Source organism: Suncus etruscus, chromosome 10 (assembly GCF_024139225.1).
Source record: "Suncus etruscus isolate mSunEtr1 chromosome 10, mSunEtr1.pri.cur, whole genome shotgun sequence".
NCBI classification, from domain to species: Eukaryota; Metazoa; Chordata; class Mammalia; order Eulipotyphla; family Soricidae; genus Suncus; species Suncus etruscus.
The window spans coordinates 84432214-84460158 of NC_064857.1; the positions used below are offsets into that span (position 1 = coordinate 84432214).

Consider the following 27945-nt stretch of genomic DNA (forward strand, 5'->3'; position numbering starts at 1 on the left):
CGAAGAAAGTGATCCCTTTCATCTTTTTTTTCCTTACGATTGCTTTAGCTATTTGTGGGTGTTTATTGGTCCAAATGAATTTCAGAAGTGTTTGATCTACTTCTTTGAAGAATGTCATGGGTATCCTTAGAGAAATTGCATTAAATATGTACAAAGCTTTGAACAGTATTGTCATTTTAATGATGTTACTCCTCCCAATCCATAAACAGGGTCTGTGTCTCCATTTCATTGTCTCCTCTTTTATTTGATTTTATTTATTTTTTGGTTTTTAGGCTACACCCAGTGACGCTCAGGGGTTACTCTGGTTATGGGTTATTTCTGGCTATGTACTCAGAAATCACTCCTGGTTTGGGGGACCATATGGGACACTGGGGGATCTAACTGCATTCCATCCTAGGCTATCACAGGCAAGGCAGACACCTTACCACTTGTGCTACTGCTCCGATCACTTTTTTTTTAATTTTTATTTTTATATAAAATCTTTATTTAAGCACCATGATTACAAACATGATTGTAGTTGGGTTTTAGTCATAAACAGAACACTCCCCTTCACCAGTGCAAGATTCCCACCACCAATGCCTCCCCTTCCCAACCTCTACTTGTATTTGAGACAGGTATTTTACTTCTCTCACTCATTAAGATACTCATGATAGTTGTTAATGTAGTATTTCCCTAACTGCACTCACTACTCTTTGTGGTGAGCTTCATATTATTAGCCATCCTCTGGCCCTCATCTCTATTGTCTCTGGGCATTATTACAATCATGTCATTAATGTTTCTTAAAACCCATAGATGAATGAGACTATTCTGTGTATATCTCTCTTCCTCTGACTTATTTTACTCAGCATAATAGATTCCATGTACATCCGCATATAGGAAAATTTTATGACTTCATCTCTCCTGATGTCTGCATAATATTCCATTGTGTATATGTACCACAATTTCTATAGTCATTCATCTGTTGAAGGACATCTTGGTTGTTTCCAGAATCTGGCTATTGTAAATAGCAGTGCAATGAATATAGGTATCAGGAAGAGATTATTGAATTGTATTTTTGTATTGCTAGGGTATATCCATAGAGTGCTATAGCTGGATCATATGGGAGCTCAATTTCCAGTTTTTTGAGGAATCTCCATATTGTTTTCCATAAAGGCTGGACTAGATGACATTCCCACCAGCAGTGAATAAGGGTTCCTTTCTCTCCTCATCCCAGCCAGCCCTGATTTTTCTTGTTCTTTGTGATGTATGCCAGTCTCTGTGGTGTGAGATAGTACCTCATCATTGATTTGTGTCTCCCTGATGATTAGTGATGTGGAACATTTTTTCATGTGTATTTTGGCCATTTGTATTTCTTCTTTGAGGAAGTGTCTGTTCATTTCTATCTGCATTTTTTGATGGGCTAAGATGTTTGTTTCTTGTTTAGTTCTGTCAGTAACTTATCTGAAGGGGTAGCCTTTGTATCCTAGTTATTATTTCCTTTGAGGTGCAGAAGCTACTCAGCTTAATATAGTTTGATTAGTTTATTTCTGCTTCCACTTGTTTGAAGTGTTTTTTCCTCTTTGAAGATGCCTTTGTTCTCAATGTCATGGAGTGTTTACCCATGTGTTGTTCTATATATCTTATGGTTTCAGGCCTGATATCAAGGTCTTTAATCCATTTGGATTTGACCTTTGTGCATGGTGTTAGATAGGGCGTCTGAATTAGCTTTTGTGTAAGTGGCTAACCAGTTGTGCCAACACCACTTGTTGAAGAGGCTTTCCTTGCTCCATTTTGGATTTCTTGCCCTTTTATCAAAGAGTAGTTGATTGTATCTCTGGGGAACATTCTCTGAATACTCAAGTCTATTCCACTGATCTGAAGATCTGTCTTTATTTCAATACCATGCTGTTTTTTTTTTTTTAATAACTATTACTTTGTAACATGTCCTGACCTGCAGGACTCTGTTATTCATAGGCACAGAGGGGTCCCAGCCTGAAATGAGAATGGGGAGAAAAAAGGGGGCCAAGCAAAATGAGGCTTGTCAAGGCTCTGGTTTATTGATAGGTACAGGCTCTTTTTAAGCACAATTTTACAGGGGGTGGGGAGAGAGCAGGATAGAACAGCTTGCATTACAGAGATAATCTTTACATGCCATCTTTACATAAGGAGCACAGGAACACCTCAGGGTTAGTGAAGTTTCAAGGATGTTACAAGCTTCCTGGAATGTATGCCTCATAGGAAACTGTGATATTTCTTTGGGCTCTGGGCTAGCCAATGCCTTAGGTTATGTACTCTGGCCACACAAGACTAGTTTGTCCTGCTAAATTCCATATTGGTCTCTGACAGTAACACAATTTAAAATTGGGGAAAGTAATGCCTCCTACTTCTTTTTCTCAAGGATTGCTTTAGCTATTTGTGGATGTTTATTCTTACAAATGAATTTTAGGAGTGTTTGATCCACTTCTTTGAAGAATGTCATGGGTATCTTTAGAGGGATTGCATTAAATCTGTATAATGCTTTGCAGAGTATTGCCATTTTAATGATATTAATTCTGCCAATCCATGAGCAGGGCATGTGTTTCCATTTCCGCATGTCCTCTCTTATTCTTGAAGCAGGCTTTCTTTCGTAGTTTTCTTTGTATGGATTCTTCACGTCTTTAGTGAAGTTGACTCCAAAATATTTGAGTTTGTGTGGCATTCATGTGAATGGGATTGTTTTTTTTAATGTCTGTTTCTTCTCTATCATTATTGGTGTATAAGAAGACCATCGATTTTTGTATATTAATTTTTTAGCCTGCCACTTTCCTATATGAACCTATTGTTTATAGAAGCTTTTTGGCAGAGTCTTTATGGTTTTCTAAATAAAATAAATAAAATTAAGTATGTACAAAGTTTTGGAGAATATTTCATTTTAATGATGATGATCTTCCCAATCTATGAACAGGATGTATCTCCATTTTATTGTGTCCTATTTTATTTCTTTTTTTAAAAATAATTTTTTGGAGGGACACCTGGTGATGCTCAGGGGTTATTCCTAGCTCTGTTCTCAGATATTGCTCCTGGCTTGGGAACCATAAGGACGCCAGGAGGTCAACTGCAGTCTGTCCTAGGACAGCCACATGCAAGGCAAATGTCCTACCACTGCACCACAACTTTGGTCCCTCTTTTATTTCTTGAAGCTGTGTTTTGTACTGACATGGTACTGACAAGTTACTGACAAGAACAAAAAACCCACAAAAACAAAATCTAACCCCATCAAATAATGGGGAGAAGAAATGAACAGTCAATTTCTCAAAGAAGAACTACACATGTCCAAAAGATGCGTGAAAAACATTGTTCCACATCACTAATTATAAGGGAGATGCAAATCAGAATGAGATGAGGTACCATCTCATTGCACAGAGACTGGTACACATCACAAATAATAAGAAAAAGTGCTGGTGGGGATGTGGGGAGAAAGGAACTCTCATTCACTGCTGGTCGGAATGGAATACCATCTACCCTTTACAGAAAACAATGTGGAGATTCCTCAAAAAACTGGAAATTGAGCTCCCATATGATTCAGCTATACCACTCCTTGGGATATATCTACCTTAGGAACACAAAAGCACAATACAAAAATGTTTCTGTACACCTGTATTCATTGCAGCTCTATTTATAACAGTCAGGTTCTGGAAACAACCAAGATGTCTGACAATAGATGAGTGTCTAAAGAAATGGTGGTACATATACACATATGCATATAAAAGTTTCAACTGTCATTGTCACTGCCAGAGTGGTCCCTTCTGTATCCTAAGTGCACTGTTCCACAATTTGTGGCAAACTTCTTACCAATGACTTATTGATTCTCCTGATCTTCTCTCTATTGTCTCAGGATATTCTAGGTATACTATATTATTTTTTTATAGTCCACAAGTGAGTGAGTGAGATTCTTCTATGTCTATTCTGTCCCTATGACTCATTTTTCTCAGCATAATACTCTCCATATCCTTCCATGCATAAACAAATGTCATGACTTCATTTTTCCTAACAGCTACTGTTATTTTGGTATTCCAGTGTATATATGTACTCAAAAGATTCTTTATTCACTCATCTGATCTTGAGCAACTGGGTTGTTTTCAGATTGTGGCTATTGTAAATACTGCTTACCAAGTGTGATTTGTGAGCACACAGATGGAATAAATATGAGCATATCCTGGTGGGTACACCAGTAACATACAAAGATAATTAAAAAGAAAAACGAAGTCATTGACGTTTCAGAGGGATATGCTATAGTGGGATCTTTGTAAAAATTATTTTGTGTGGTGTGGTTATTGAAGTTGTCCCCATTTACATTTATGTTTTTTCCTTCTTTTCTTTTCTTTCTTTATATGCCCTGCCATGTTTTTTATCTCAAGACCATGGCTATTTTTGTGGTGCTTATCATTGTTATTGTTGGATTGCTCACTGGATATTTGACGCTTCTTTTTGTACTGTTGGGGTGTTACACCTTATTTTTGTCCTTCGTCTCTCAAACCGATGATGAGAGCCTCTAGAAGAATTCCACTTATTTTCGGCGGATTAGACTTTTACCCCAGTTTATTACTTTTCTCTTCTTCAAACAAAATCATATAACTTGAACTATCTAGTCCTGCCTCCCAGTTAGAGGGGGAAATAAGGGAGGCACCAAGACCAAACAGGTGCAAGACTACTAAGTAGTAAACTAGGTACAGAGGGGACCACATTTTCTAGCAGCCCCAGGGGTGAGGGAGGAGGATTTGGGAGGAGGACGAAAAAGGAGGTATAGGGAGGACAAATCGGTGATGGGAATCCCCCTGATTTTATGTAAATATGTACCTAAAATATTATTGTCAACAATATGTAAGCCACTATGTTCAAAATAAAAATTATATTAAAAAAATTATTTTGTCAGGGGCCGGAGAGATAGCATGGAGGTAAGGCGTTTGCCTTTCATACAGGAGGTCATCGGTTCGAATCCCGGCGTCCCATATGGTCCCCCATGGTTGCCAGGAGCAATTTCTGAGCCTGGAGCCAGGAATAACCCCTGAACACTGCTGGGTGTGACCCCCAAAAAAATTATTTTGTGTTTAGGGCCACACATGGCTATGTTCAGGGCTTCCTCCTGCTCTGCATGCAGGAATTATTCCTAGCTGCCTCATGGACCCTATGGGATGCTTGGGATTGAACCCCGGCAGGTCGTCTGCAATGCATTAGCCCTCGCTATGTCCTATATCTCAGGCACTCTTGAGGAATTGTAAGTGGCAATTAAGTGCATTTTCTTTGGGTTCTGTGGGGGCGTTGTCCTGGCCTTCACATAGGTGAAGATTGGCTGCACGCTGAGCTCTAACCAAGCCCCAACGACGGGTGTATTTGTGTCTCTTTGGAACTGCTCCTTCAGTTTCTGCATAGGAGTAGATCGACGTCACCTAAGTCAAGGACTGGAGAAAAAAGACCTTCCCCCCCCCAGGAAGGAGATGGCGGCTGGGAACGAGATGGAGCCTGGCCCTTTAAGAGCCCGGTCCGTGTGACGTCACGCCGCGCGCCATTTTTCTTTCTCACGGTCAGACCGGACCCGGAAGCGCCACTTCGCCGTCCGCGTGGCCCGGACCGGCGGTTCCGGGGGTCCCGGCCGTCATAGGGGGCCCCAGAGGGACGGCTTTCTCCCCGCCGTGTGTGCGTCCGTCCGTCCGTCCGTCCGTCGAGGGGCCCCGGAGCGCGCGCGGCGTCCCGGCCAGGTGGGCGAGCGGCGGGGCGCCCCGGGATGGAGGCTGCAGGCGGAGCTCGGACCCGGGCCCGGGAACCTGGGGCTTCTCCGTAGTCGTCTCCGGGGGCCGCCCGGGCGGGCTCAGGGTCTTGGCCGGGCTCTGCGCTCAGTGCTCACTCCCGCGGGCCGGGGAAACCCGCGCCAGGCGAGCGCCCCACGTTGTTGCGCCCCGGCTTGGCGATTGTTGCATTTCTTTTTAATTATCTTTATTTAAACACCGTGATTACAAATATAATTGTACTTGTATGATTACAGTCATGTAAAGAACACCCCCCCCCCTTCACCAGTGCAGGATTCCCACCACCAATTTCCCAGATCTACCCACTCCCCACCCCACCCACACCTTGTACTCGAGACAGGCTTTCTTTTTCCCTCATTCATTCACATTGTTATGATAGTTGTCAGTGTAGTGATTTCTCTAACTGCACTTATCATTCTATGTGGTGAGCTTCATGTCATGAGCTGCACCTACATGAGAGAATGGGAGGAGTTAAGGGTTGGGACTGAGGCAGTAAAATATTAGAAATGAGCTTTGTAGGGCAGTATCAAGGTCCCAATACAAGATGGATTTTATGGATATATAGAATATATGCACACAGTAATATCAATATGAAAAAAAAGAGAAAAAATGTCCACTGACTGTCTCAATATAAACCAGTGCTAGAACAGCCTGCCCTCCTCCCAGATCGCATTCCCATTAGTGTAGGGAGAGATAGGGGGAAAGCCTGTTGACCCCTATAGAGTCCACCTAGACCAGTGCCCAGGGAAAGACTGAAGTCCAGGGGAGAAAAACCCTATACCTGTTGCATTTCTGGTTCGGTCTCTTGCAGAGCACCTCCGGCTCGCTCTCGCATCCAGTGCGTGATCGAAGGCTTTTGGTACATTGGGAAAGAGGTGTTCTGTTTTTTTCTCTAAGTTGGGAATCTTATGCAAAACAGTTATTTTTGCTAGGGACTGTTGGCCCACACCCGGCAAGGTCAGGGGCCCAGAGCTCCAGCCACAGGATGCCTGCAGGGCAAACGCCCTCCCCTCTGCACTAGCGTCCTCTTCCACAAAGATCTATTGATTGTAAAAAGTAGATTTTATTCTAGAAGCTCCAAGCACAGGCAACAGGTCACATCGTAGTCCTTAGTAAGCGCTGTGGATATTAGGTTGACTTGGCTGGACAGCACGCTACTTGGGCGCTTGCCACATGTTCCTTCTAAAGGAGCAGGGGCTGGATGGCTGGCTCAGATGTGCTGATCAGGGTTGGGATCCAGCAAGACACTGCGGGAAGCGGCTAGGCGGGGACTGTGCTCATCTTTGTTGCTCATGGCTGCGACTTTTCTCCAGTGGACCTTGTTGCTGCTCTTGGGGAATAATCCAGACCAGAGAAGATGGGGTCTCACCATCTGACGTCCTGTCCCTAGGTAAGGGGCAGTGTGGACTCTGAGAAGGACAGGGTAGGGGGAAGGAGTGGAAGCCCCTGAGACCTGGGGGGCTCAGAGAGGTTTTAGGAAGGAAGTTGGGGATGGGTGTGGCTGCTGGCACTCCTTGGGGCCCTGCTCTCTGCAGTTTGGTCTTTTCTTTCTTCTTCTTCTTTTTTTTTTTTTTTTGGTTTTTGGGCCACACCCATTTGACGCTCAGGGGTTACTCCTGGCTATGCGCTCAGAAGTCGCTCCTGGCTTGGGGGACCATATGGGACACTGGGGGATCGAACCTCGGTCCGTCCTAGGCTAGTGCTGGCAAGGCAGACACCTTACCTTTAGCGCCACCACCCGGCCCCTTCTTTTTTTTTTTGGCTGTCTTGTGTTTATTTTGGGGGCTAAGCAGGTGTTGCTCAAACCTTCCTGCCGACTCAGTGTTCTTAGGTCTCCCCTGCCAGTCAGAGACTGTATTGGATGCCAGGTTCCAGGGTTGAGCTCCTGGTAATATAAACCTGGGTGTTGGTGAAGGAGACTTTGATCCCAGGATTTTTGCCATAAAATAACATTCCTCCCTCACCTGGAGGAAGGCTCTTTGATTAATTTCTGATTTATGGCAGCAAAGCTGCAAGGAAATTCTTCTGGCTCTGCACTCTGGAATCATACCTTCTGGGGCTGGGACTCTATGGGGTATCAGGGACTCAGCCTGGGACAGCCCCATCTGAGGCCAGCGCCTACCAAATTGTCTTGATGGTCCGGTCCAGCACAGGGTTCTTTAGTATTTTTTTGCTGCTCTTAGATGCCAGATTAATGCCTGAGTCCCTACTTCTGGGCTCCAGTTGAAGAATTTTCTGCCTTACCTGTAAGAACACAGCAAGGAACTTTCCTACATGTGTATTTTCCTGTGGGCTTTGTTTGCTTTTAGTTTTAGGTGCTTTGTGCTGTGCTGTGTCTGCTTTATTTGTTCTGTATTTTGTGCCACAGTAGTGCTCAGGCTTTTCCTTCACTCTATGGAGTGTTTGCTCCAGGCAACATAGGGGACACTAGCCTGTGCCTTGGATTGATCCTGAGTTGTCCCTATCTGCACCCTCCCTGCTACTGTTGCTCAAAGTTAGGACATGCATTTCAACTCTTTTGTCCTTCACTCTGCAGAGTTAGGCTCCTCCCTGCAGCCACATTTCTCCTCAGTAAACAAGAGCCTCCTTGTTTGTGGTCCCATGGCTTGTGGTTCTAATTGGGAAACAAGAGCAAAGGATCTTTCTGGAAGCCGTGTTTGCTGGGCGTTGGCTCATTTTTTTTCTTGGGGGCAGGGTGGTCCATACCCAGCGGCACTCAGAGGTCACTTCTTGCTCTGCTCTCAGAAATCACTACTGGCAGGCTTGAGGGACTATATAGGATGCTGGGATTAGAACCAGAGTCTGTCTGGTGTTGGCTGCATGCAAGACAAATGTCATACTGCTGTGCTGTCACTCAGACCTGAAGTGGGTCATTTTGACCTGCACCAGGAGGGATTTGTTTGGGAAGAAACCATGAGTGCTGATATCCCCAAGCAAAGGTTTGATTCACTCAATGAACCCCGAATTTACCTTCTCACTGCTTGTGTCCTGGGCAGAGATGGGCTCTGGTGGTAGGAGGCGCTAGTGTGTGTTTAGCATTTTGGGCCACACTCAGAGTTGCTGTTTTAGGTCCTTTTGTCTCTGCTGTCTTAGATTCACCCACCAGTGCTCCGTGAATCTAATGCACAGATTGGCCCTGAGTGGTCTGTGTGCAAAGCAGCACCTCCAAAGAACTTTTTGAATACTGTCGGCATATCGTGTTGGCTGATGAGGCTTTCTAGCATGATGTCTGGAAACTTTCTCCTGTGGGTGCCCTTGGAGAGAGGATGTGGAGGCTGTGTGCTTGCTAGAGCAGATTGGAGAGATTCTGTGTTCTCTAGGACCCTAAGGGATCCTATATCCCCCCCTAGGACTCTGGGTCCTGACCTTCTCCTTTGTGTGTGTTTAGGGCTTGGTGACCTTCCCTGATGTGGCTGTGAGCTTCTCCCCGGAGGAATGGCGGTGCCTAGACGTCTCTCAGAGGAGGCTCTACAGGGATGTGATGCTGGAGACCTATGAGCACCTGCAGGCAGTAGGTGAGAGCTGCCCTGTCACTGGGCCACTGCTGTGGGCTACAGCCTGGGGTGACAGGGAGGTGCCTGGGTCAGGCAGGGATATGGGCTCAACCAGGGACATGATTCTGCTGAGCCCAAGGTTAAGCCCATCCATATTGTTTATTTATTTATTTACTTTGTTTTTGTGCCATACCTGGCAGCGTTCAGGTCTTTTCCTGGCTCTACACTCAGAAATTGCTCCTGGTAGGTTCAGGGGATCATATGGGATGCCAGGAATCGAATCAGGGTCTGTCCTGGGTTGGCCTGATGCAAGGAAAATGTCCTACCGCTGTGCTATCTCTCTGGTCCTGTTTCCCTACTGTTCTGACCCTCAGCCTCTGATTTTAGTTCTTAGATAAATCTAACTTTATATTTGTAAATGTCTTTTCAGCGACTAGCTATATACATTATTTCTGTGGTTTACCATACCTGGGCCAAAGTGGATTTGATCCCCTGCTCTGCATATGCTCCCCTAAACCTGACTGGTGTCCTCTGTGTCCTGAGCACAGACCCAGAAGTTGATCCTGATTACTGTGGGTTTGGCCAAAAATGATGTGATTTTATGAACTGTGTGATCTCTGAACTCTGATTCAAGGATCACTCCTGACGGATTTCGGCATCATTTTGGTTGCCAGAGATCATCCCTGGGTTGTCCTGTTTATGGTCACGTGCTCTCCTTTCTACTATTGTTTCAATCCTAAGTAGACTGAAGAATTGATGTGTGAGTTAATTTCTTTTCATGATTTCAAAAGTTCCACTCGATAGCAGATCTTGGGGTCTCCCCTGTGGCTATTGGAACATTATTTTGGGCTGGTATCAAATCTGATGTTCCTAAATGCAGAGCATGTTACCTAATACATTGTGTCCCTTCTCAGGCCACAGATAGTTCGACTTTTTTGTTTGTTTTTGTATTTAGACTACACAGGCAATCCAGTGGCTTATGCTCAGATATGCACCCAGAACCCCTCTGGTAGGGCTTGGAGGAAGCTGTATGCTTCCTGGGATCGAATCATTGTCAGCTCTGATCATGTCACATGCCCTTACTTCCATCAGTTCAACCTCTCCTTTTTAAGACATACTATTTGGATGAATGTGTTTCTGTGTGGGGGATACAGACCCAAAAGAGGGTTTGCCTGGTCATGTGGCAGCTCAATTTTGAGGGTAGTGAGAACCCTCCATACGATTTCCCATAGGAATTGGATCAGGCAGCATTCCCCCCAGGAGTGGAGGAGAGTTCCTTTCTGTCTACATCCCCACCAGCAGAGATTGTTCCCAATGTTTTTGATATGTGCTGTGTTCACTGGTATAAGATGATATCTCAATGTTTTCTTGATTTGGATTTCCCTAATGATAAGTGATTGTAAAATAAAATCCACGAGTTGTAAGATCACTTGCATATATTTCTAACTCCCATTGGAGAGGTCTTAAGCAGTGTAGTGGCAAAGAAATAATCCAGCTAATCAGGCAAGAGTAATGGCTCCTCTCTCTTGGTCTCTGTGAACCAAAGCCAGAACTCCATCTTTTTTTTTTTTATAAAACCAATTCCCTATATACCAAGAGGGGAAAGGTTCAGAGTAATCCAGGTGGGCTGTATATTTTTAAAAAAGAGATTTAAGGGATAGAGGAAGATGGGGGGAATTTCTTTGTTTTGGGTTAATAGCTGAGTGTCATGTTATAATTCTACCCTTTCTGTTTAAAACAAATCAGAAATAGGAAAAGCTATAAGTTCTGCTTTTCGCCACCAGAGGCAGGAACCCTAGATCAGTTGTTATAAAAATGAGTATTTTGCAGTAGGCACAGAAAAGTTTGCTATAAAAGCATCAAAGGTCAGATTGTGCATACATATTCTCAAACAATCCATTTTTTCCATATCTTTGTCTCATCATATAATTTTTTTCATAGACTTCTCTGAACATGAACATTAGCACCTTTCTGCAGATACACTTCATTTGAAAATTCTCCAACATTCTTACACTGAGCACTGTAATATAAGTTTAGAACATTTGAATTTCTTCTCATAGACATTTCTAAACAAAATCACAAGAACATTTCTGTAGTTTAAAAATAAGTTTGCTAAAGATTCTTATAATGAGCACTTAATAAAAGTATAGTATCAAATTTCCTTTTCCACATACTTCTGTGGACAAAGACACTAGAACATTGTTGCAGACATAATTTGTGAATAAGTTGCTAAATAATGGGGCCGGGCGGTGGCGCAAGAGGTAAGGTGCCTGCCTTACCTGCGCTAGCCTTGGACAGGACCGCGGTTCGATCCCCCGGCGTCCCATATGGTCCCCCAAGCCAGGAGCCACTTCTGAGCACATAGCCAGGAGTAACCCCTGAGCGTCACAGGGTGTGGCCCAAAAACAAAACAAAAAAAAAAAGTTGCTAAATAATATGCACAAACAAAATCACAGCAATTAGGAAACATTCACTAGTATATCTGAGAACTTTTAAAAATTTAACATTTTGCATTTCTTTGGAACTATGCAAACTGATATTAAACCACTAAAGTTGAATGCAAACTCCTGGCTCTGCATTCAGAAATTGCTCCTGGCAGGCTAGGGGGATCATATGGGATGGAAGTATGAAACCTGGGTCTGCCCAGGGTCAGTCAAATGCCCTACTACTGTGCTATCACTCTGGCCCCTTTGAACAGTATTTTAAATGGGATAGGCTCTTTGATCTCATTATTTGTCATAAAAGTCATTATTTGTATAAAGTCATTATTTGTATTTGCAACTGTCTTTTGCGTATGTATTTTGTAGCTGGTCACTTTGCTGTATTGATTTTTGTTTCTAGGAGCTTTTGTGTGTGTTCTTTAGGGTCTTCTATTTATATCATCTTGTCATCTGCAAATATAGTTTCATTTTCTCCTTTCTGATTTGGATTCTTTGATTTCCTTCTCTTGTCTGATTGCTATTATTTGGACTTCAAATACTATGATGATTAAGAGTGGAGGCAGAGTGCCTAGTGCCTGACCCTAGTGAAATGCTTTCAGTTTTTTGCCATTAAAAATAATGTTGGCTGAGGCATTTTAATAGGTAGCTATTACTATCTTGAGGAAGGTTCCTTTCACACCTATTTTGTTGAGGGTTTTCTTCATGAATAGGTGTTTGACAAAGTCAAATGCTCTCTCTGCAACGATGGATATGATCATGTGATTTTTGTCTTTCCTTTAACTGATGTATATGATTTGATTTATTTGTGTATATTGATCCATCCTTGTATTCTTGAGATAAAACCTACTTGGTCATGATTATAATCCTTTTGATGTGTTGTTGAATTTGGTTTGCTAAGATTTTGTTAAGGATTTTTGCATCTATGTTCATTATTGAAATTTCTTCTTGGTAGTATCTGTAAGCTTTGAGAATGAGTATGATATTAGCTTCATAGAAGGAATTGGGAAGATTACCATCTTTTCGATGTTTTGGATAGTCAATGATGGTAACTCATCTCTGAACGTTTGATAAAATTCACCCGTAAACCCACCTGGTCCTGGTGGGTTTCTTATTTACTGTTTCCATTTTCTTGCTTGTGATCAGCCTCTTTAGGCTTTTTACTTCCTCATTCAGTATTGGAAGATATTTTTCCAGAATCTGTCCATTTCTTCTAGGTCAGTGATGCTAACCTTTTTGAGCCCGAGTGCCCAAACTGCTACACAATGCCCTATCCTCTGGCCCTGTTGCCAGGTGAGCTGCAAAGCAGACATGGCACACTGGCCTCCTGCTGCTTGCCACATATCTTAATTGTGGACCTTTCCGCGTGCCAGCTGCAAGACCTTGCGTGAGTGGCACGCATGCCATAGTTTCGCCATCAAGGTTCTAGGTTCTGTAGCTTAAATGAATACACTTATTCATAATAAACTCCTATGGTATCTTGGATTTCTTGGGATTCTGTTGTAATCTCTCCCCTTTCATTTCTAATCCAATATATTCGAATATTTCCTCTTTTTTTCATTGTCTTACTAGCTGTTTGTCTATCTTGTTTGTTTATTTATCATATTTTCCGGCGTATAAGACGACTTTTGAAACAAAAAAAGTCAACTGAAAATTGGGGTTCATCTTATAAGCTGAGTATATTCTGAAAAATGTTTCAATATGCCGCTAAACGAAAATTGTCTGAATATTGCCACAAAACGAATTTTCCAACTTGATCCTGCACCAATCACTGCCAGCCTGCTCGAACCGCCTCTCTAACTCAACCAATCCAAGCAGGCTTTTTATGCATGTAAATTATACAGTGTTCTGTACCCGAATCTACACTGTAAAAAGCCTGCTCAGATTGGCCAGAGTGAGAGAGGACGTCTATTACAGTATAACCTTTGGACCTTTGCTTGTTGTGATAGGCTCACTGTGGAAGATACAGTTGCAGCACAGGAACATTCTGTCTTATACAGCAAATATACACCTAAACCTATGTTTTAACTGTAAAATTAGGGAGTCGTCTTATACGCCAGGTCGTCTTATACGCGGGAAAATACGGTATTAAATAAAAACCAGCTCCTGGTCTCATCAATTATTTGTATTGTTTTTGTTGATCCTATATTGCTGATTTCTGCTCTGGTTTTTGTTTCTCTTCTGCTTATATTTGGGTTCCTTTGCTATTAGCTATTTAAGGAGATATTTAAAGAGTCCCTTTAGGTCATTGATTTTGTCTTTTTCTTTCCTCATATAGGCCTCTATTGCTATCAGTGTCCCCAAATTACTGCTTTAGCTGTGTCCCATAGATTTAGTCAGTTTTTCCCTTCATTATCATTTATCTCAAGGAATCTCTTTATTCCTTGATTTCCTCTTTGATCCAGCTTTTTTTGAGCAGTACGTTGTTTAGTTTCCAGGTGTTATTCTTTTTACAATCAGTCTTAATCTCTGTGGCATTGTGATGTGATATGGTGCTTGGTATGATTTTTCTTTTCTTTTTTTTTTTTTTGGGTCACACCCGGCAGTGCTCAGGGGTTATTCCTGGCTCCATGCTCAGAAATTGCTCCTGGCAGGCACGGGGGACCATATGGGACGCCGGGATTCGAACCGATGACCTCCTGCATGAAAGGCAAACGCCTTACCTCCATGCTATCTCTCCGGCCCCTGATTTTTCTTTCTGTGAGTTTATGTTTGTTAGACTTGTGTCCTGAAATGCCTCTCCTAGAGAAGTTTCCAAGTGCACTTAAGAATGTGTATTCAAAACCGGCGGGCTTTCGCAGAAGCCAGCTGCCCTGTTTGGGACATCAGGCAGGGAAAAGCCACGAATCTGCGCCCGCCCAGTGGAGCCTAACTGTGAGTGCTCCTTGTAAGTGTTTCTCTACTGTCCTCTTGCGTGAAACTCTTGGGAGTGGGGCCAAAGAGGCTCCAGAAATCTGCTCTCCCAGACGCCATTTCCAGGGCGGGTCTCCAGAACGTGAAAACCGGCGGGCTTTCGCAGAAGCCAGCTGCACTGTTTGGGACATCAGGCAGGGAAAAGCCACGAATCTGCGCCCGCCCAGTGGAGCCTAACTGTGAGTGCTCCTTGTAAGTGTTTCTCTACTGTCCTCTTGCGTGAAACTCTTGGGAATGGGGCAAAAGAGGCTCCAAAAAAGAGGCTCCGCTTCGCTACGCGGCCGTGCGCTCTTTCTAAGAAAAGAACACCATCGTAACAAGAAGAAAAAATCACACTAAGAACTGAGCTATAACACAGAAGCAAGCATTCCTTTTCGAACTGTCTTCTCCCTTGAATGCTTGGGCCTAAGATTTGATCCAGTGTGAGGCTTCATCCACGGAGGACTCCCCTCCCGTAGAGGCAAGTCAGCCCATCCAGAAAGGGCGGAGCCAGAGAAGTGTGCTGCCTACATCATCTAGCCAATGAATACCACCACAACACGTAGAAAAACCCAAAATACAAGTGTGACAATGGGGAAACAACGCAGGCCAGCATCAGACATAGAGAATGAAGAGGACAATTCTGAGGACCAGATAATGACCAACCAACTAATCAACCTCTCAGATAAGGACTTTAGACTAGCAATATGGAAGATGCTCAACGGACTCCAAGAAACCATGGATCGAGTTGAACAGAACACTAATAAGAACCAAGAAAATATGAAGACAGAAATCACAAAACTCCAAACTGAAATAACATATCAATTAACGAGCCTGAAAAAGTCAGTAAACGAAGTGAATGACAAAATGGATAAGCTCTGGGACAGGGTATCAGAAGCTGAGAATAGACTTGGTGCTGTGGAAGATGAGATACATAACAATTCCATACAGCAGGAGAGATTGGACAAAAAACTTAAAGCAAATGAGCAGACAACGGAAAAATTAGTCAAAGAATGGGAACAGATGAAAATAGAAGTCTATGATAAGATCAACAGAAACAACTTAAGAATCATTGGAGTCCCAGAGACCCAGGAAGAAAATTCCCAGGAAGAATCAATGGTCAAGAACATCATTAAAGAGAAACTTCCAGAGCTAAAGAATATAGGTGATCAAATCCTACATGCTCGAAGAGTACCAACCAAAAGAGACCCCAGAAAAAACACCCCAAGACACATCCTAGTCACAATGACAAATCCCACAGATAGAGACAGAATTCTGAAAACAGCAAGATCAAAAGGGGAAATTACGTTCAAGCAAGCTTCCCTGAGATTTACAGCAGACCTGTCACCAGAAACACTCAATGCCAGAAAGCAGTGGTGGGATATTGTGACAAGACTGAATGAAATGAATGCTTCACCCAGAATACTATACCCAGCAAAACTCACTTTCCGGTTTGACGGAAGAATACATGGTTTCACAGACAAAAAACAGCTCAGAAACTTCACAGACACAAAACCAGTCTTAAGAGAAAAACTGAAAGACCTAATCTAAGACAAGACTACCCAAAAGACACACCAAATTTTGAAATAAAGATGACGTTAAATCCCAGGACAATTCTTTCTCTCAATGTCAATGGACTAAATGCACCAGTTAAGAGACACAGAGTGGCTAAATGGATCAAAAAACTCAATCCAACCTTCTGCTGCCTACAAGAAACGCACCTGAATAGTCAGAACAAACATAGACTCAAAATAAAAGGCTGGAGAAAAATTATCCAAGCAAACAACACCCATGAAAAAGCTGGAGTGGCCATACTAATATCAGATAATGCAAACTTTATACTCAGGAAGGTTGTAAGGGACAAAGATGGACATTTTATATTAATCAAGGGGTATGTAGAGCAGGAAGAAATAACTCTCCTAAACATATATGCACCGAATGAGGGGCCAGCAAAATATTTAATACAACTGTTGACAAATCTGAAAAATAATATCAATAACAACACAATAATTGTGGGGGACCTTAACACGGCTTTGTCAACACTGGATAGGTCAACCAGACTGAAACCCAACAAGAATATACTAGACCTGAGGAGAGAAATGGAAGAAAGAGGCTTAGTGGATATATATAGGACACTCCACCCCCAGAAACCTGGATACACATTCTTCTCCAATGTACATGGGACATTCTCCAGGATAGACTACATGCTGGCACATAAAACATACCTCCATAAGATCAAGAAGATAGAAATTTTGCAGACTGCCTTTGCTGACCACAAGGCTCTGAAATTATTTGTGAACTCCAAAGGGACTCAGAAGAAAAACCTTAACACCTGGAAGTTAAACAGCCTCATACTCAATAACCAGTGGGTCCGAGATGAAATCAAGGAGGAAATCAAAAGGTTCCTGGAAACAAATGACAATCAAGACACAAACTATCAGAACTTATGGGACACAGCAAAAGCAGTACTGAGAGGAAAATTTATAGCTTTGCAAGCACACATCAGGAAGGAAGAAGGAGCTTACCTGAGTAGCCTAATGACACAGCTAATAGAACTAGAAAATGCTCAACAAAAGGACCCAAAAATAGGAAGACAGAAGGAAATAACAAAGCTGAGAGCAGAAATCAATGAAGTGGAAACCCAAAAAACAATCCGAAAGATCAACGAAAGCAGAAGTTGGTTCTTTGAAAAAATAAACAAGATTGATAGACCACTGGCAAACCTAACAAAGAAAGAGAGAGAAACTTGATAACTCGTATTAGGAATGAAAAAGGAGAGATCACTACTGATATGAGAGAGATTCAAAGGGTAATCAGAAACTACTTTGAGAAACTCTACGCCACTAAAAATGAGAACCTGGAAGAAATGGATAAATTCTTGGACTCTTATAATCTTCCACGGTTGAAGGAAGAGGATGTAGCATATCTAAACACCCCCATCACCATAGATGAAATTAGAATGGTAATCAAAGGTCTGCCGAAAAACAAAAGCCCAGGCCCAGATGGATTCACTAATGAATTCTTTCAAACTTTCCAAGAGGAACTACTACCAATCCTGGCAAGACTCTTTCATGAAATTGAACAAACGGAAACACTTCCAAATAGCTTTTATGAAGCCAACATCACCTTGATACCTAAACCAGACAGAGATGCTACAAAAAAAGAAAATTACAGACCAATATCGCTGATGAATGCAGATGCAAAGATCCTCAACAAAATCCTGGCAAATAGGATTCAATGCCTCATTAAGAAGATCATCCACTATGATCAAGTAGGTTTCATCCCAGGAATGCAAGGCTGGTTTAACATCCATAAATCTATCAACATCATACACAACATCAATAACAAGAAAAATAAAAACCACATGATCATATCAATAGATGCAGAGAAAGCATTTGATAAGGTCCAACACCCATTCTTGATCAAAACTCTCAGCAAGATGGGAATGGAAGGAACCTTTCTCAATCTAGTTGAAGCCATCTACCACAAGCCAACGGCAAATATTATCCTCAATGGAGAAAAACTAAAAGCCTTCCCTCTAAATTCTGGTACAAGACAAGGCTGTCCTCTCTCACCACTCCTATTCAACATAGCACTGGAAGTACTTGCTATAGCGATTAGGCAAGAAAAAGATATCAAGGGAATCCAGATAGGAAAGGAAGAAGTCAAGCTCTCACTGTTTGCAGATGACATGATACTCTACTTAGAAAACCCTAAAGACTCTACCAAAAAGCTTCTAGAAACAATAGACTCATATAGCAAGGTGGCAGGCTACAAAATTAACACACAAAAATCAATGGCCTTTCTATACACCAACAGTAATAAGGAAGAAATGGACATTAAGAAAACAACCCCATTCACAATAGTGCCACACAAACTCAAATATCTTGGAATCAACTTGACTAAAAATGTGAAGGACCTATACAGAGAGAACTATAAAACTCTGCTCCAAGAAATAAGAGAGGACACGCGGAAATGGAAATGCATACCCTGCTCGTGGATTGGCAGGATTAACATCATCAAAATGGCAATACTCCCCAAGGCATTATACAGATTTAATGCTATCCCTCTAAAGATACCCATGACATTCTTCAAAGACGTGGATCAGACACTTTTGAAATTCATTTGGAACAATAAACACCCTCGAATAGCCAAAGCAATCATTGGGAAAAAGAATATGGGAGGAATTACTTTCCCCAACTTTAAACTGTACTACAAAGCAATAGTTATCAAAACAGCATGGTATTGGAATAAGGACAGGCCCTCAGATCAGTGGAATAGGCTTGAATACTGAGAAAATTTTCCCCAGACATACAATCAACTAATTTTTGATAAAGGAGCAGGAAACCCTAAATGGAGCAGGGAAAGCCTCTTCAACAAGTGGTGTTGGCACAATTGGATAGCTGCTTGCAAAAAATTGAACTTAGACCCCCAGCTATCATCATGTACGAAGGTAAAATCCAAATGGATTAAAGACCTCGATATCAGCCCCCAAACCATAAGATATATAGAACAGCACATAGGCAAGACACTCCAGGACATTACAGGCATCTTCAAGGAGGAAACTGCACTCTCCAAGCAAGTGAAAGCAGAGATTAACAGATGGGAATATATTAAGCTGAGAAGCTTCTGCACCTCAAAGGAAATAGTGCCCAGGATACAAGAGCCACCCACTGAGTGGGAGAAACTATTCACCCAATACCCATCAGATAAGGGGCTAATCTCCAAAATATACAAGGCACTGACAGAACTTTACAAGAAAAAAACATCTAATCCCATCAAAAAATGGGGAGAAGAAATGAACAGACACTTTGACAAAAAAGAAATACAAATGGCCAAAAGACACATGAAAAAGTGCTCCACATCACTAATCATCAGGGAGATGCAAATCAAAACAACGATGAGATACCACCTCACACCACAGAGAATGGCACACATCACAAAGAATGAGAATAAACAGTGTTGGCGGGGATGTGGAGAGAAAGGAACTCTTATCCACTGCTGGTGGGAATGCCGTCTAGTTCAACTTTTATGGAAAGCGATATGGAGATTCCTCCAAAAACTTGAAATCGAGCTCCCATATGATCCAGCTATACCACTCCTAGGAATATACCCTAAGAACACAAAAATACAGTACAAAAACCCCTTCCTTACACCCATATTCATTGCAGCACTATTTACCATAGCAAGACTCTGGAAACAACCAAGATGCCCTTCAACAGATGAATGGCTAAAGAAACTGTGGTACATATACACAATGGAATATTATGCAGCTGTCAGGAGAGATGAAGTCATGAAATTTTCCTATACATGGATGTACACGGAATCTATTATGCTGAGTGAAATAAGCCAGAGAGAGAGAGAAAAACACAGAATGGTCTCACTCATCTATGGGTTTTAAGAAAAATGAAAGACATTCTTGCAATAATAATTTTTAGACACAAAAGAGAAAAGAGCTGGAAGTTCCAGCTCACCTCAGGAAGCTCACCCCAAAGAGTGATGAGTTTAACTAGAGAAATAACTACATTCTGAACTTTCCTAATAATGAGAATGTATGAGGGAAATGGAGAGCCTGTTTAGAGTACAGGCAGGGGTTAGGTGGGGAGGAGGGAGACTTGGGACATTGGTGGTGGGAATGTTGCACTGGTTATGGGTGGCGTTCTTTACATGACTGAAACCCAAACACAATCATGTATGTAATCAAGGTGTTTAAATAAAAAAAAAAAAGAATGTGTATTCAGCTTTTTGAGGAATAAAGGTCCTGTATAGATTCATCAGCCCTACTTCTAGTTTCTCATTTAGGATTCTTATGTCCTTGCTAATGTTCTGGCTAGTGGATCTGTCTAGTGGAGATAATGGCATTGAAATCTCCCACTACAGGACTGGCTTTAGCTCAGCGGTTACTTCACAGTCGCAATCCGTTGCTTTGAATCCAGTCACCTCTGGTGGTTCGAGTTCTGCGGGTGCTTTCCAGTCTTTTAAAAGAAAAAAAAAAGAAACAAATCTCCCACTACTATCACATTTTTATCCATATGTTTCTCTAGGTTTGTGAGCCTTACATATTTCACTGGCTCTACATTTGGTGCATAATGTTGACCAGGGTTAGTACTATTTGGTCTCTTCTTCCCCTCGTCAATATGTAGTGTCCATCTTTGTCTCTAAGTACTTTATTGAGGTTGAATGCAATTTGGTCTGATGTAAGCATCAGTAGCTTGTATAATTATACAATAATTATAATTATTTTCCATCCTTTTATTTTCTTGCAGGTAGCAGGTGGCTGGGTTTCGTTTCCTGATCTGAGTTGCTACTCTGTGCCTTTTGCTGGGAGAGTTTAGCTCATTGACATTTAAGGAAACTATTGACAGAAAGGAGTCCTGTGCCATTATATTGTGTAGGGTTTTGTTGTCACAATTGGGTATTTGGTTTATGTAATTGCTCTTTGAGTAGTTCATTTAGAGTCGGTTGTTAGCATGAATATCGCGAGTTCTATTTTGTCCAAAAATGTTTGTAACCCTCCTTCCCATGTAAATGAGAGTTTGCTCAGTAGTGGACACTAGTTTAAACGTTTCTTTCATTAAAACTTTGAATATGTCATCCACTGCTTGTACCTCGGTTGTTTTAAATGGGAGATCTGGTTTTCTTTATACTTAAGGTTCTTCCTCCTTTACTGCTTTAAAGATTCCATCTTTCTCTTTATTGTTTTTTTGTTTTTGGGTTTGTTTGTTTTTTGCCATTTGGGTTACTATATGCCTTGCTGCTTTTCTGGTGGTATCTATTTTGTTGGCACGTTTTTGTTTGTTTGTTTGTTTTTTTGCTTCTGATTTGTATAGCAGCCTCTTTTCAGAGAGTTGAAATTGCTCTCTTGTTGTCTCTCTCACTGTTTTTTCTTCTTTCACTTTTTCCTCCCACTGGTATTCCTATCATTTGGGGATCATTCTTTTGTCTTTTTCAATAGGTACCTTACATTTTCTTCCAATGATTTGTCTGTCCTTCCTTTTTTGACTTCTTTATTAATGCTGGCTTGCATTTTCTATTTGACTTTGTACAATTCTCCAGCTGTGTATATCTGATATTGTGGATTGCTAACATTTTTTTTTTTTTATTTCCTTCAGTTCCATTTGTATGGAATCTGCCATTCTGGAAGAGTTCTTCTTTGAATTGGTTGAATTATTCATCTATAGATATCTTACGTTTGCCAGTTATTGACTCCTTGATATTTATTGCTGAAACATTAAGTGTTGATTTTAGGTCCTCATCTGTAAGGCTCAGGTATTTTCGTGGATTTGGAAATTTGCCAGGATTTCTCTCCAAATCCCAACAGTAGAGCTCTTAGTTTGCCCACTGTTCTTTGATTTGGTGGATCAGAATGCTGCAGTTGCAGGGTGTTTAAGAAAGTGATGAATTGAATGGATTGTATAAAAATGGCTAGAGGTAAATTTGCTTTAGAGGTTATTTTCATAAACAAGCAAGGTTATCTGAGTATGATTAAATTATTGCAAAGTAATTCATTGGTTTGTTCAACTGAGTTTTGAGGTGTATATTTTCTAGGAAAAAGAAGTGCTAGGTCCAGTTAGCCTGGAAATCTATGATATAAATTGAAATGTCCTTATGCAAATGCACTAACATCCTTGTAGTTTGGGAAAAGGAGGGTCGATGGGAGGGACTGGAGGGTTCCTGTCTCCACTCAGACACAGACCAGAAATTCTAAAATGGCACAGGATGGTAGGGGGATCAAGACCAGCAGCCTCCAGCATTCTCTTTTTAAGACACCTTTGGGCTTTGGCAGTTCTTGGTTTTGCTCCTGCTTTTCACTCTTTGCTTAGTCCCTGAGGGACTCAGGGAAGTTCTGGGGATGCTGAAGTCAAATGAAGATTGGCCATGTGCCAATATGACCTATTGCTCCCCATTTCTCCACTGTATTAGACTCTTTTATTTGAGCCCTCTTCTCAATTAGACTTTATTTTAACCTATTCTCATCTCTGCAGTAACCAACATGCATCTGGAGAGCAGCGATTCTGTTCTTCATTATTCTGTTTTGCCTATTTTTAGACTCATGCATGGACTGCTGTCCCATCCCTTCATTGTCTCTAATCCAAGATTGTCCTTTTGCAGCAGGGCATTTTGGGGTAAAGCCTGCGCTAATCTCCTGGTTGGAAGGAGGAGCCCTGGGGAGGCTGCCACGAAGCTTGTTTGCTGGTGAGTGTGGGAAGAGTCTCTGGGCTCAGGGTGAGGTTTAGGTGTGGATTGTCCTGGGCCTGTGTGAAATGGGGTTCCTGGGTTTGGGTCTAGGGACTCCCAGATCGTGACCAGGTACATGACCTCTTGCTCCCTTTCAATTCCCTTGATGCTGAGTCCCAGAATAATCTGCAGCTTTGCTGTCTTGCCTCTGCTCTTTCTGATTCCATGTCTGTGGGTATTTAAAAAAGTTCCTGTGATTCCTACACTCCTTCTTTGTGCTCTCAGTGTGGTTGCACAGCCCCATGTCGGGGTGCCGTTTTCAGGTCTTTTCCCTTTACTCTGACCGTTGCTCTTAGATCATTATGGGGTTTTTGATATCCCCACGGAAGTGATTTTCTTTCCTTTTATTTTGAAGTTCCCTCAATCATAATAGTTGGGATTAATCCTGGCCCTCTGCTTCAGGAATTACTCCTGGTGGGCTTGGGGGACATTATGGGGTGATGGGAATTGAACTTGGGTCAGCCTTCAGGCAAACGCCCCACTGCTGTGCTTTCTTTCTGCTCCACTCAGAAAAATATTTTTGTCTTATATTTTTGTTTTAAATATTTTTAATATATTAAAATATTTTCCTTTTTATATTAAAATATTTTTAATTATGTAAATATTTAAATCATTTATGAGCAAGCCCAGCACAAAGCTAATGTAGATTTTGTCAAACTCCTCACTGTGGCACTCCCAACCTGTCTCGCCTTTTCATGTCAGCTTATTGAGTACCTGAAAACAACATATATCACTCCACCTATGTTGCCACTTTAACCAGGTTTCATTCAACTAATTCTCTCTTTTTTATTTTTTATTTTTGTATTTTGGGTCATACCTGGTGACACTCATGAGTTATTTCTGGCTATGCGCTCAGAAATCACTCCTGGATTGGGTGAACATATGGGACACTGGGGACATCCAGGTCTATCCTGGGTCAGCTGCGTGCAAGGCAAACACCCTACTGCTGCGCTATCACTTTGGCCCCACAACTAATTTCTTTTTAAAATAAATTTTTATTTAAGGACCATGTTTACAGAAATGTTCATAGTTGAGTTTTAGTCATGAATTGTATACTGCCCTTCACCAGTGCAACTTTTCCCCCATGTCCATCCCCTGCAATACCCTTCTTCTAAGACTGGGATTCTATTTCTCTCACAATCATTATCATGCTAGTAGTGCAGTTAATGCTCTGTGCTCACTGCTTCTTGTGGCAAGATACATATCATGGGTTAGTCTATTGTCTGTCTATTGTCTCTGGATATTATTACCAGAGATAATATTATAACGTCTTTTATTTTTCTTATATCCCACAGATGAGTTTTACTATGTTATGGCTATTCCTCTTCCTCTGATTCATAATATGATGATAATAATATTCTATTGTGTAGGTGTACCACATTTTCTTTAGCCACTAATCTGTTGTGAGGTGCCTGGGTTTCCTAATTTTGGCTAATGTGAATAGTGCTGTGGTGAATATAGTGTGGAGGACATTTTTGTATTGTGTTTTTTGTGTTCCTAGGGTCTAATCCTAGGAGTGGTATTACTGGATTATATTGGGCTCTATTTCCAGTTTCTTGAGCTATATCCATATCTGACTAGACAGCATTCTCACCAGCAGTGAGAGTTCCTTTATCCCTGCATCCATTCCACACTGGTTGTTTTCACTGTTTCTCAGAGGTTATCCAAGATTCAGTACTGATGCCGGGGTATATCATCCAGCACTAGGGATCTATGCTGCATGCAGCCTTAGCATTTGTACTCATTCTTTAGTCGGTCACATGCAGCTCTGCTCATAGGGCCACCCAGTGCTCAGGGATTAAAACTAGGGCCTTGCCATTTGAATTATGATTCTGCCCCTAAATATGACTTTTTGGGTTTTTGGAGAGAGGATGGGATAAACCCATTAATATTTAGGGATAAATCTTGTGCTCAGGAATCACTCCTGGCAGTGCTTTGGGGGACCAGATACAATGTCAGGGATTGAAGTGGGATTGTCCACAGGCCAGACTTGCATTATAGACCTTGTACTATATTCCTAGCCCTTAAATATGACTTTAGATGGCAAAATTTAAAATTAAATATACTCACTTATAATCTCTAACCATAACCTTTTATACCTTCATTGGTACAACTCCATTCTAGGAGCTTCTTAATGACATTAATAGATTTTCCCTCATAGGAAGTCACTAAGGATGATTTGAGCTTATGAAATCAAGTGTCACTACATTTCAGGACAATAAAATACCTTTAGAAACCACATCACAGAATAATAGGACTTGAGGGTGCTGTGTACCAAAAGATCACAAAACATATTTTAAGTCCAAAAGTTCCAGGTTAGAGGTCGAAGTGATTGCACGTTAGATGGGGTATTTGTCTTTCATGTACAAATCCAGGTTCAATCCTTGGCACCATATATGGTCTTCCCCAGCCAGCAGAGTACTTGCTGAGTGAAAACAGAGTAATCCCTGAGTACTCTGAGGTTTGGCACAAAAAGAAAGAAAAGTTTCTGGATACATACTTTCTGAATTTTGCAAGATTTAATTAATGCAGATGGAATGACATACAGTTTTCCAACCCTGCCAGTACTGATCTCAGAGCAGAGACAGGAGTAAGGTGTGGACACCTCCAGGTGTGGCCACAAAATCCAACCAAAAAGAAAAACCCACTAGACTATTTAGGAGCATGAAGATTTTTATTTTGCTTTATCAACAAAATAAGGAAAGCTAGAAGAACAGACTTCAGCAGGAGATAGAACTATGGTTCAGACAGCCTTGTCAACATCTACTCTGACCAAAACCTTTCTCTTTTAGCAGAACTCAAGAAGCCAGAAATCTATCCTTGTCCCTTCTGCTCTCTCACCTTCTCCAGTCAGAACTTCTTCATTCGTCACATGAAACGAAGTCATCCCTCTTGGATCCTCTTGGAAACATCTGCAAGAAAGCACCCTCAATCAGAGACTTCCTGTCCACATGATCAGAATCAATGGGTACAACATTCTGATCCATATCATGACAAACCAAAGAATGACATACTTGAAAGTCAAAAGCACCAAGAAAGCTCCATACTTTTGGCTAATAGGAGGCATGAAAGAATTTCAACAACCTCTTCTAAACTCTGTAGTGGTCAAATAGATAGGTCTAGTAAACAGATGACAATGGAGGAAGACATTAACACAGGCCCGAAAGAGAATCCAAAGGACACAGGTGGAGTAGTTCCAAGGATAGACTTGCCAATAATTTTAAGAGACAAGTATAGAAGGCCTGGGCAAGGGTTCATCGATGGATTAATTCTCATCACACATCAAATGACTCACACAGGGGAGAAATCCCATGTTTGCAGGGAGTGTGGACTTGGCTTCTGTGTGAGGTCAAGTCTCATCAAACATCAGAGGACACACACAGGGGAGAAGCCGTATGTGTGCAGGGAGTGTGGACAAGGCTTTGGTTTGAGGTCAAATCTCATTAGACACCAGAGGACACACACAGGGGAGAAGCCCCATGTTTGCAGAGAGTGTGGGCGGGGCTTCAGTGAGAGTTCAAGTCTCATCATACATAAGAGGATACACACAGGGGAGAAACCCTATGTTTGCAGGGAGTGTGGACGAGGGTTTGGTCGAAGGTCACATCTCATCAAACACCAGAGGACACACACAGGAGAGAAGCCCCATGCTTGCAGGGATTGTGGGCGTGGATTCAGTGAGAGGTCAAGTCTTATCAGACACCAGAGGACACACACAAGGGAGAAGCCCCATGTTTGCAGAGAGTGTGGACGAGGCTTTGGTCGAAGGTCACATCTCATCACACACCAGAGGACACACACAGGGGAGAAGCCCTATGTTTGCAGAGAATGTGGGCAAGGTTTCATTCAGAGGTCTAGTCTTATCATACACCAGAGGACACACACAGGGGAGAAACCCTATATTTGCAGGTTCTGTAGTCGAGCCTTCAGTGTTCGGTCACGTTTCATAGCACACCAGACGATACACACAGGCAAGAAGCCACATGTTTGCAGGGAGTGTGGGCAAGGCTATACAATGAGATCAAGTCTCATCTCACACCAGACGGTACACACAGGGGAGAAGCCGTATGTTTGCAGAGAGTGTGGACGAGGCTTTGGTCGGAAGTCAAGTCTTTACAAACACCGGAGGATACACACAGGGGAGAAACCCCATGTTTGCAGAGAGTGTGGACGAGGCTTCAGTGTGAGGTCAAGTCTCATCTCACACCAGAGGACACACACAGGGGAGAAGCCCTATGTTTGCAGAGATTGTGGTCGAGGCTTCAGTCTGAGGTCAAGTCTTTACAAACACCAGAGGATACACACAGGGGAGAAACCCCATGTTTGCAAAGAGTGTGGTCGAGGCTTCAGTGTGAGGTCAAGTCTCATCACACACCAGAGGACACACACAGGGGAGAAACCCTATGTTTGCAGAGAGTGTGGACGTGGCTTTGCTCGGAATTCACATCTTATCACACACCAGAGGACACACAAAGGGGAGAAGCCCTATGTTTGCAGAGAATGTGGTCGAGCCTTTCGTCTGAGGGAAGGTTTCATCAAACACCAGAGGACACACACAGGAGAGAAGCCCTATGTTTGCAGAGAGTGTGGGCAAGGATTCTGCCAGGTTTCGAATCTCGTGACACATCAGAGGACACACACAGGGGAGAAGCCCTATGTTTGCAGAGAGTGTGGGCAAAGCTTTAGTCAGAGGTCAACTCTCATCACACACCAGAAGACACACACAGGGGGGAAGCCCTATGCAGAGAGTGTGGGCGAGGCTTCTGCCAGATTTTGAATTGTGTCACAAACCAAAGGACACACACGGGAGAAGCCCTATGTTTGCAGAAAAAGTGGTTGAGTCTTCAGTCTGGGGGCAAGTCTCATCATACCAGAGGGCATACAAAAGGGAGAAATCCCATGTTTGCACACTTCACATTTCACCACACACGAGAGGACACACACAGATGTTCAAAGTCTGATGTTTGACGAAAAGGTGACTAAGAGTATTCATAGCATTGAGAGAACAAATGCAACAACACAATTACATGGTGTATACAGAAAGGTGGCCAGGAGTTCTGTATTTATTTTTGTGCACTAATAAAATGAATACTTATGTAGTTCTGATCTCAATATTTTCTT

The 27945-nt window shown here is 42.1% G+C and overlaps 1 protein-coding gene across 1 annotated transcript in view; it reads left to right on the forward strand.

The window, feature by feature from the left end:
* The window catches only part of LOC126020239 (zinc finger protein 420-like), a 49091-nt gene extending 21448 nt beyond the window's left edge, over positions 1-27643 (forward strand). The window contains exons 2-7 of the mRNA XM_049781688.1: positions 5545-5926; positions 6574-6637; positions 9151-9277; positions 22699-22782; positions 25617-26928; positions 27013-27643. Coding sequence (XP_049637645.1) covers positions 5545-5926; positions 6574-6637; positions 9151-9277; positions 22699-22782; positions 25617-26928; positions 27013-27601 — 2558 coding nt within the window. The 3' untranslated portion in view covers positions 27602-27643. The remainder of the gene's footprint in view (positions 1-5544; positions 5927-6573; positions 6638-9150; positions 9278-22698; positions 22783-25616; positions 26929-27012) is intronic.
* The last annotated feature ends 302 nt before the right edge of the window (positions 27644-27945 follow it).